Raw genomic sequence first — 11,533 nt, 5'->3', positions numbered from 1 at the left:
TTTATGGCATTTTATAGTTTGTTAAACCATTTACAGCCACTTTCTCTATTACCAGCTCCGCCACCACAAGTGGTTCCATTTCACCATCCTATCCTCTTCTCTCCTCGTCCTTTTTTTTTTCTTCAGATGCCTCTTCATATCTTTATGGAGATCATATTTATAAAAGTATACGATGATCAAAATGTTACGCCTGGTCGTAGTCGTTTGTTCTCGGTGCAGAAACCCAGTGACAGCGGGGCTGCGCGGCGGATAAGGTCTCTGACAAGTTGTTTTAAAACCGCAATTACATTTATTGTACTTGTTAAAACTGATACCAATTAGGATAGCCTACTCTACTCCCTCCCCCCCCCCCCCCCCCCCCCCTCTCTCTCTCTCTCTCTCTCTCTCTCTCTCTCTCTCTCTCTCTCTCTCTCTCTCTCTCTCTCTCTCTCTCTCTCGCTCTCTCTCTCGCTCTCTCTCTCCCCCCAGCCTGACATTTTGGTTTTAAAAGAGTTGGGGAGCCTCAGTGAGTCACACCCGGACTTCTCTCTCGTTAAGAATTTACAGAAATTAATGAGTGAGTGAAATGCCTGCGTCGCAATGCAAACCCCCCACTTTAAAGTTCTCCCTATTAGCTCCTAGCTGCAAAAAAAAAATCAATCTCCCTCTCCTCCTCTCTCTCCTTCTTGGAGGAGTCCTTCTGGACTGTGAGTGGGTTTAGTCGGGGAGGGGGGTGGGAGTGGGGGTGGGGGTGTAGGGGGAGAGATGGGGGGGGGGGGGGCGTTTGATCGGATGCAAAGCGGCAGAATTCTCATTAAGTTTCTCCCTCCTCGCTTGAATATATTAATGCCTCACATATTCTCTCTCTCTCTCCCTCGACCCCCTCCTCCTCCTCTTCCTCCCCCCTTCTCCCCCTCCATCTCTCCCCTCTCTCCGCGGTCCCTCTCCGCTCCCCCTCTCGCAGTTCTCCTCTCTCCTCTCCTCTCCCCGCATCTCTCTTTCTCTTTTTCTCCTCTCTTTTCTCATTCTCTCACTCCCTGCATTATCCGAGGCGCGCGGAGGTCTCCAAGCCGAGGAACCGAGAGATTCGGCGCACGGGGGGGAAGCAGTCGGCGTGTGTGGAAAGCCAATGGGATGAGGAGTTTGATAATAGATGCAAATTATCCCTAAAAAAGACTCCGGGCAAAAAAATATGAAACAACTCATTTGCAGAGAGGAGTAAATCAAGAAAAAAACGTTTGAGAGCTTGGCAGCTCCCGCGCTATACCGGAATTGTGATGCGCACGAGCCCTTCCTCTTCTTCGCCGGAGATTTTATGGAATCGGCGTGATTGTTGTTGTGGCTGTGGCTCCCGTTATTCACACCGCAGCCCGGTCTGTTCGGTGTCGTGAATTATACAACAGTCACATATTCTGGTAGCTAACCTGCTTTGGGGTGTCCACCTCTTCTCATCTACCTAAACCCAACAGAAACAACCAGACCCCCCTCTTATTATTATCCTTCTCTAGAACTCTTGGTCAACATAAACAACAACTTCAATATAGAAACAAGACAAAATGAGTTCATATTTCGTCAACTCGCTCTTCTCCAAATACAAAAGTGGGGACTCGTTACGTCCGAACTACTACGAGTGTGGCTTTGCCCAGGATCTAGCGGGAAGCCGGCCCACCGTGGTCTACGGCCCCGGCTCCGGAGCAACTTTCCAGCACCCGCCGCAGATCCAGGACTTCTACCACCACAGCGCGTCCACCCTCCCTAGCAACCCGTACCAGCAGAGCCCCTGCGCGGTCACATGCCACGGCGAGCCCGGGAACTTCTACGGATACGACGCTCTCCAGCGCCAGACGCTGTTCGGAGCGCAGGACGCGGACCTGGTCCAGTACAGCGACTGTAAGCTCGGCGGTGGAGCCCCGGGAGGAGTCGCCGGCGAGGACGGCGACGGAGCGGAGCAGAGCCCCTCGCCGACACAGCTGTTTCCTTGGATGAGACCGCAAGGTGAGGAGAACATGAAATACAAATAAGAAAACAGGACGAAATAGATATAGCTATTCTTTTTTCTCCAATGTTGAAGACAGTTCGTGTCACGTCCAAAAACGCAAGATGAGTTGTATGTATGCATGCAGCAGCCAGACAGCCGACAGGCGTCAGAACCAAACCACGTTCTCCTCTCCCATATCGTAGAGAAAGTGAAGACATTTGTAGCGTAAGGACGTTAAAACTTTAAAAAGAAACAGCAGGTTTAAGAACGGCAATTAGGACTCGGGCTCATTTCCTGCTTTCAAAGCCGGAGACAATAGTGTGTTTATGGTTTTATTGGAAGGGAAAACTTGTGAATGGCTTTATGGTTTTATTGCCCCCGACATATAGCCGACAACTGTACAGAGAGAGAGAGAGATGGGGGAAGAGAGAGGGAGAGAAACACTACACACACAGAGCGAAAGACAGACGGGGATTGAATGAGAGAACAGTGAACACTCCTTTCGATAAATTCCCCCCGCCATTTAGAAGCTACAGAAAGGAGAGTGGGAACAGAGAATAGGAAAGCAGAGATACAGAAAAGAGAAAGATTGAGAAAAGGGAAAGAGAAGCATATAGCCTTTTAGCCGCTTGAAACCCCCTTTGTGTTTGCAAGACAAAAAGACACGGAGAGACCAAAGCAGAAGGAGAGGGGAAGAAGAGAAGACAATTTAGTCTTTTCTCTGTTTGTGAGCTTCATACTTCCTACAGACAGGGAGAGGGGGAGCGAGAGAGAAAGAGGGAGAGAGAGAGAGAGAGAGAGAGAGAGAGAGAGAGAGAGAGAGAGAGAGAGAGAGAGAGAGAAGGGGGGGGGGACTAGAGGAGAACGAGAGGAGAAAATCAGACAGCATTTCGCCTTTTAACTCTCTATCTCTCTCCTTGTGTATATAGCCTATATGCTAACAGACTGGCAGCTGATTCGTAGCCTAGTTCTCACCCGGGCTAAAGTTTTACTGCTCTGCCTTTACAACTTTACTGTGGTCTCGGGGATTATTTAGCTACAAGGTGGCCATTTCCTCACAGGCTAGAGTGTGAAGCGATTGTTAGCCTTTATTATGAGCGTTGTAGCTCCTAAAACTCTTAGATGTGTGGGTGGGCAAAGAGGTGAGCTTCAGCTTATACACAATAAATATAGACATATATGATATAGACATATTATATTACCATGTTACCACACATATACGTATATAATATAGCTTATTAGGGCTAGATTTTTCAATTGTCATTTAAATATCATGTTCTCATGGTGAAGCAGAGCATCATGGTTACCCTCCCTTACGACAGACCTACCACAGACAGAGTTTAAAACTCGGAGCTCGTGCCTCATGTGTAGCATAAAGCGTGCACTCGTATAGCTTTTATTTACTTATAGGCTATGTGTAGCCCAGATAAATCGAATAGTTCTGATCATCATTTAAGTGTATAAACATTAGCCTATGTTTATAAATCACGTCTGGCGTAAATCCGACATTTTATAGGTAGGCCAGGATTATAATTGATAGCTAAAACCTCTGCACAGAAGATTGATTACCACAAGGCGTTTTTTTTTAAAGAAAGAGAGCACAGCGAGCGGATTGACATGTATAGTAGCCTATCCTATTCTGCTCGTGGCCATATATTTATTGTAGTGCGTGTGTTTGTGTGTGTGTGTGTGTGTGTGTGTGTGTGTGTGTGTGTGTGTGTGTGTGTGTGTGTGTGTGTGTGTGTGTGTGTGTGTGTGTGTGTGTGTGTGTGTGTGTGTGTGTGTGTGTGTGTGTGTTTATGGCTGGCTCTCACGGTAGCCTACGTGTTTTAATGTGTGTGTTTATGGATCGCCTGTGTTGTAGACTATATTTCTTAAACTGCACCGCCTCTTATAGCCTACACGACTTATGTGGTTTTATGATTATAGTCGTAAAATAATACATATTTACCTAAAGGTGTTTCCTCGTGTTTCCCCAAGTGTTTCGGCGGCTCACAGTAGCATACATGTTTGTGTGTTCCTGGATTTCGGTTTAGGCCTTGAAATAATATATAAAAAAATAATCTCAAATAGAGAAAGCCCTCTGGTACAATGGTTTTCAGTAAAATATGTTGTAGGCATGCATGCGTTCTCGTTGGCATGGAGGACTACAGTACAGGCATTTATAAAGGCTAAAATTGTTGTACTTATCTCACCCCATCCCCCACCCTACCACACGCACACACACACACACACACACACACACACACACACCCACACACACACACACACACACACACACACACACACATACACACACACACACACACACACATTACACACGCACACACACACACACACACACACACACATTACACACGCACACACACGCGCACACTCACACAACGATGTGAAAAACATTTCTCGATTTAGCACTGGCATGGTAGATTATAGGTTATAAGTAGATATAGTTTATTTGCGGCTGAGGTCAGACACATCATTGCGTTGTGTTGTATTTCGCTGTTAGCTAGTATTCAGTAACCCCACTAACGCGTTGTGAACATGACACAGCCTTTAAAGAGTACACAGGTCTAATATGGTGACAGTAATTAGTCTTATATGACAAATGAACGTAAGCCTATCTTCAAAGAGTGCAGCCCCATTCGTCAAATATTTAGTCTACTTGTTTTTGCAGTGTTGAAAGACACTGATATCAGTATTGAAAACAGGAAATAATATGTGCCAATTGTTTCTATGGTTTCTCTCCTTGCTGTTGACAGGGAGCTTATAACGTTTTAGGCCTATATACAATGTTTTAGACTTGACACTGACATTTTCAAATGTTTGATCAGCTATTCTCACCATGCACATTTGTATGAGCCTATTGTATCCTATTGTGTAGCCTATATTAGTATAGCCTATTAGCTATTTCAAAACTTGGAATTAAATGTTACTATTCCTTTCCTCTTTTTGAAAGTGAATTGTCCCAAAGTCAGCAGGTCATGCAGGACCAGGAACAGATCTCCTTTAATGTGTTTTGTCAAAATCAATAGTTAGCGCAATGGTGTGCCTATAATCTTTAGTTTCTTTACCGTGTTAATTTCTATAAATGCTCGCTATACAGCTCAAGATCCAATGGGTCGGTACTTGATGGTTCGTTTTTATAATTATTTGCGCAAACAATGTGGATGGCAGGGAAGTGGGGGCAGCATTTAATAATTTCCGTAATAAAGGGGAGGTTTACATGGTCTATGAATTCAACACCATGCCACGAGCCTTCTGCCATTCTACGAGAGTTTATAGAGGGTTTTTGGGCTACTTCTGAATCGCGAGGGTTTAATAATGACACATTAATCGTAGTATTTTGTGATTATTATACTAACATGATGCTTTAGATTATGTTGCGTTTAGAACTGTGAATGCATCCGTGTATCAGCGTTGAGGTTTTACCCCGTCTTCGTTCATCAACATCAACAGCATTTCAACAAGGGGGGACTAGATCTGAATATAAGCATCGACTTTATTGGAATTTATATATGCTACAAAAACAATACACGAAGAGCGATTCTGAGTATTGCCATAATTGTATACATGGCTTCTATGGATGAATAAAAACAAATTCTCCTTCATTCTAACACCATATTTAGATGCCGCGGACAGACAGCATATGCAGGATTTCTAAGTTTACGAGTGAAGGGTTTTCTCCATGAGCTGTTTGTGACCCTCCCTCTCTCATCTATGACACCATAAAACACATGACAGCACGCGAATGTGTCTGACAATATTGGATTAATGGATCCCGTTTGTGACGTCTTTCCTTGCTTTTCAATACTATACACCTAGTCTAGACCTCTACAACAACGGCACCTCGTAAGAAATAAGAGCCCTTTATTTGCCATTTGACACAATGAAATTGGATTAGACTTTTCACAGGATCATTTTAGTTGTAGATACACTCAGCGTCCCCACCCTTCCGCCCTCTCTCTCTCTGCCTGTATGTGGGAAATATTTCCATCTAACACCGTCATGTAGATTTGTGTTGGACCTTCATGATATGGAGGATACATGTAGACCCACATACAGTGGGTCCCTGCGTGTGTGTGGTCCGATTGCATGTGTATAATATTTATCGTATCTATTTGATGTTTCTATGTTGACTGTGTTGGCCTTATCTGCAAGTATTGTTCATGAACCGGCGGGGTATTGGATTCATATATTCCCAATGAGGGAATGTCTAATTCCCAGATTCCCGGATATTCCCAATTTACTTTATCATTTTTCAAAGATGATACGATTGATTGAAATACAATTGAGTGTTTACCTTGCAATAGAGTACACCGACTTGCCAGCCACACCCAAATGTTACCAGCATTTGGCCTTGTATAGCCTATAGCCTAACCATCATGCCTTGTGTAATGTATTCATTCAGTATAGGCAAATGATTTGACCTAAATGTGGATTCATATATTGGACTGCGTGACTACGGTATGGCTGTATGATGCCCCCCCCCCCCCTCTCAGCCTACTTGATATGTTATATATTGATTTGGGTTACATGTCCTCAGTATTTGATACTTGTAATACTGCCTATAAGAGCTGGGTGTGTTGAGTTGATGGCATTTAAACAATGGTAGGATGTACACTTTTATAATGACCCCCCACGGCGCACACACACACACGCACGCACACACACACACACACACACACACACACACACACACACACACACACACACACACACACACACACACACACACACACACACACACACACACACACACACACACACACACACACACAGTATCTGTGTATCTGTGTACCCCCTTCTTCCATCATCTCACCTGCTTTTTTAAGCATTGAGCAGGTATGTGTTCATATAAGACTTTTTGGTGCATAAGTGTATTGATCTCAAATTATGATATAACATAAAATCCCTGTCTGTCTTCCCCACTCTCCTCCTTTATCGTTTTCTCTCAACCTCCTATCCCCTTCTACTCTCTTCCTCTCTCTTTCCTCCCCACCCCCCTCTCTCTGCATTAGCTGCTGGTAGGAGACGGGGCAGACAGACCTATAGCCGCTACCAGACGCTCGAGCTCGAGAAGGAGTTCCTCTTTAACCCCTACTTGACCCGGAAGCGCCGCATTGAGGTGTCCCACGCGCTGGCGCTGACGGAGCGGCAGGTGAAGATCTGGTTCCAGAACCGAAGGATGAAATGGAAGAAAGAGAACAACAAGGACAAGTTCCCTAGCAGTAAGAGCGAACAGGAGGAGGTGGAGAGGGAGAAGCGGGAGAAGGAACTGACGGATAACACGGGAGGCGGCGGAGAAGGTGGCACGGGCGCAGTGGCGGGAACGGCGGGGTCGTCCTCGAGCGAGGAATGCTGTGACAAAACCAACAAGCAAATGTAGAAAATAGAGGAAAGGGGGAGAGCAAGGAGATAAAGAAATTGGGATATGGGGGGGGTGTAAATCATGGACAGCGACACTGAAAGGGGGAGAAAGAGAGGGGGATGGAGGGGAAAAGTCCGAGTGGCTAGTGGTTTTTGTCTCGGGAAAATTTTGAGGCCGTTTGACTGCTGATTTTATCAATCAATAAATGGAACTTACGTCTGCAAATGGCTACTTCTGGACTGGACTGGACAAATCTAGCGGGCCTCGTGCTTGAGACTCAAAAGAGACATCTGTGACCGCGGGAGAAACGAAGCAAGCATTTGTTGGGCTACTTTTAAAATCGAAATAGATGACTGGCCTTGGGAACAAAATCAAACACAAAAGCAAACATAGCCTACTCTAGTGTCTAAAACAAAACAAACAAACAAACAAAACAAAAAAAGAAAAGAAAGAAAAAAATATGATAGCTTCCTTTCTTTGTGGAACAATTATTGTGAAAACATTTCTATATTGTTAGAATTTTATCATTAACAATTTTATCTTTGGCAGCTGTATAGTTTTTAAGTTAAAAAATGATGATGGTGCACTTTTTACTGTTCTTCTCACTTCTATGTTGTTGTTATGGCAATGGTTGATGATGACGTAGCAATTAATGAAAATTCCAACAACATGAAACTGCCTATTTATGCTGTTTTAGTAGGTCGGATCTCTTTTTTACACAACTCTTATTGTCGTTCTTCGTTTTTAGTTCGTTTTTGATCGATGGTGTTTGTTTTATGTTGTCTTCCTTTTTTTCTCTTTGGGTAAAAAGCATGCGCACAGTGCAGATAAAAAAATAAGATTCATAAAAATAAAAACGAGGGGAAAATGGAATAAAAAAATGTCATGTTGCGCCCTCCATTTACTGTGAAACAGAAGTTGTACTGTATTCGTGAGTTATAGTTTATTTTTTTGTGAGGGCGGGTGAACGGAGGGCACTTGATGACAGTGATGATGATGATGATGATGATGATGATGATGATGATGATGATGATGATGATGATGATGATGATGATTTTGTTGTTATACTCCATCACACTTTGTTCTATTGTCTTAATTATTTAACAAAAATCCTGGAAGAGGGCGGAGCAAGAAAGAAAGAAAGAGAAAAAGAAAAAAAAGCCAGAAAGAAAGAAAGAAAGAAAGAAAGAAAGAAAGAAAGAAAGAGGACAACAATAAAGTTTACAAGGAGTCATTCCGTGTTACATCATTGGTGTGCTCACTCTCTCTCTCTCTCCCCCACTTTTTTCCAAACACAAAGAGGGCCCATCTCTTCTCTCGTGCATCATGTCTCTCGGTGACTGAGCCGCCCACTATCTGGACACTTCTTCTGTCAGCAGGCAGACTGATAAAAACGTTAAGTTCACGAGGCCGAGTGCTGCTTACCCTGGACTCGGAAATCGGCTCTTAAAACAACAGCCGGTGAGCCGCTGCGTCGCCCCGAGACCCTCTCATCAAAGCATCACTTTATTTATGACGATGTCGTCCTCGCTCATCAAAATAACGCTATACGTTTATGACTGTATTGTCTGAGAGGGCCTTGTCTTTCATCATAATTATGTAGATGATGACGTAAGGTCAGTGCATTTTGACTGTCACCCATCTGTATATAGAGAGTGACGTTTCTGCCAGACTGAACAGAATAAGCGCAACCAGACCAAATTAAAATAAAATTTTAATTTATATAGGCTACTTTCAACTATATATACCACCACTCTTCAACAGGCCCGAAATAATTCATATTTGAATATGGTTTGAAATGTTTGCTTCTTGGTTATGCTTGCTATAGGCATATACGCATATAATATTTTCCAACTGGTCTAAGAAGCCCGCAGACAGACAGTATACCGTTTTATGCGCACAGGCAAATAGGTCAGCAGCACATACAAGATTTCCTCAATTAATTTGACAACGATTTGTGAATTTAACACATTATTAGTCGCAAGCCTAAAGGTTTTTGTTTGGCAAAAACATGTCCAAGCTTGACTTGTGTAAATATCACCCTTTTGTAAACGAAACATTCTGGATATTTTGAAAGATCTAAGCCTATGGAACTGTACTTGGCGCACAGTTATTTCCAGGTTTGCGTAGGTAATTGTTACACGATTTATAGGTCCAAATATAAACACTTTCTAGTCCCTTACAGTTTTCTGAATTAAATATAAAACCTGAATGCTTTAATTTATCTACAACCGTTGTTGTTTTCCTCTTGCCGCCAATGAGGGGAAAACATCGATATATAACCATTAGCACAATGGATCTGGTGTCGTCTAGGCTGAGTCTAGATACCCCTACAACGTCACAGTTCTTTATGTGAACATATTTTATTATGTCACTTATGTCTTGTACAGTAATAGATGCTAAACGGGTGATTGCGTCAGATCCTGTATTGGTAATCTGCAGTATCACACAATATCTTAAAAGTTTTCACCACACAGCCATAAAACCTCTCCGTGACAGCTACAGACCCGCATACATCACTTTAGTCTGAAAACTCAATATTGTTTAGTGTTTACTGCTTTTCCTCTCCCTATGTGTCATCATCTTCCCACAAAACTATTGTTGAGTCTCAAATGGAGGCAGGAAGGGAGGGAAAGGGCAACTGCTGTAAATACAGAAACATGTAGCTTTGCAGTCTTGAACCAAACACCTGCAGTTTACATGTTTACATCAGCTCTAAAATATAGTTGGATCTGCTTTCAAATATTTGACCTATATTTGAGGTGCGCTCGATTTATTTGAAGGCGCCTGGAAAGACTCTAAACTAAAGCGAACACACAGAGACTATAGTTAAATCAGGCACTACTATTTCCTCCCAATAATGAAAGGAATCCAGTTACTATTTCAACCTGTGTATTTAGCCCCTTGCCGCTGACATAGACTCGACATAGACTCGACCGTGCATACATGAGCACTGTAGCATATTGTAAAATATTATACCTAGTGGTTTACAATAGCCTATAAGAGAACAGTTTATTGTCCGTTCACACGAATATGTGTCTTGCATCTGCCCACAAGTATAGCCTAATACATAATATAGGATACAAATACAACAGTGTCAGTTCAAATTGTATACCAATATATAGCAAGTAGCCAACATGAGGAATGCGTTTAAGGGTAAATCCATAGGCCCCAATAAATGTCCACAGTATAACATCGAAGTATAATAAGAGTATAATTTAGCCTAATCTAAATACCACATTTCCCCAATAATGAGACATTATGACCTATTTCAGATATTGTGTATATCCAATTCCAAATATACGACATGTATTCAACTGGTCTGCTGTAGCCTGCGTATACTTGCTTGGGCCAGTGTCAGTGCCATTACTGTTGAGACCAAAACAAAAGTGTCTTTCTTATGTCCAGCCTGTAGAACTGTGTGTCCTTCTATACAGTGCACACGAAGAATCTGTCTCCCTCTCTCTTTCTGTGTGTGTGTCTCTCTCTCTCTCTGTCTTATCTGTCTGTCTGTCTCCCCCCCCCCTCTCTCTCCCTCTCTCTCTCTCTCTCTCTCTCTCTCTCTCTCTCTCTCTCTCTCTCTCTCTCTCTCTCTCTCTCTCTCTCTCTCTCTCTCTCTCTCTCTCTCTCTCTCTCTCTCTCTCATAGTGGCCTATAGACGCTTCTCTTTGAAATAAAAAGACAAGACACAAAAGAACACTATACTGGGAAATAGTTTTTTTTGTCAGCAACAGCTATGTACCTACTATAAGCAACATACGAAGGGTTTATTCACTTTGCTGCGGATGTGTTTGCCTTTCATGGCATTGAGGATTTTACGGGAACTTTAGGGCTATGTTGCATTTTCACTTATACACGCATAAAGTGATTTTTCATTATTTTTTTGGCTCCTGGCTATCGATCGTTGAGTATCGATCTTCCCATAGCTGACTGATTGGAATTGCGTCTGCCAGTCTATATAGGCCCAGGCCTAGATTCTGCTTGTGTTTTTGGCGAGCGGTCACTTGAAGCTGTGTGCGTTGCACTTTTTTTTTTCTTTTGCATTCGCAGTCAGACTGGGAAGCCCCTTCGGCCATTGGACAACTTGACATCACATGGACCCTCCTCACGTGGCCCCCGAGGAAACCGAGAGAGGGAGGGAGGGAGGGGAGGGGAGGGGGTGATTGTTGGTGTAAATCTAGACTGTAATACCCCGCCAATAATTCACA

General features: G+C 43.2%; 1 protein-coding gene across 1 annotated transcript; it reads left to right on the top strand.

Moving 5' to 3' along the window:
• Positions 1-1,535: 1,535 nt before the first annotated feature.
• Positions 1,536-7,343, top strand: LOC311248726 (homeobox protein Hox-B8a-like; the record flags this gene model as incomplete). Its single annotated transcript, XM_084339561.1, has 2 exons — positions 1,536-1,974; positions 6,976-7,343. The coding sequence occupies 2 exons, from the start codon at positions 1,536-1,538 to the stop codon at positions 7,341-7,343; spliced, it is 807 nt and encodes a 268-aa protein (XP_084195687.1).
• Positions 7,344-11,533: the final 4,190 nt, after the last annotated feature.

Source organism: Notolepis coatsorum (assembly GCF_963971535.1).
Source record: "Notolepis coatsorum genome assembly, contig: SCAFFOLD_3958, whole genome shotgun sequence".
NCBI classification, from domain to species: Eukaryota; Metazoa; Chordata; class Actinopteri; order Aulopiformes; family Paralepididae; genus Notolepis; species Notolepis coatsorum.
Note: the sequence above shows the minus strand (reverse complement) of the source record. Positions and strands in the feature narration are given on the sequence as shown.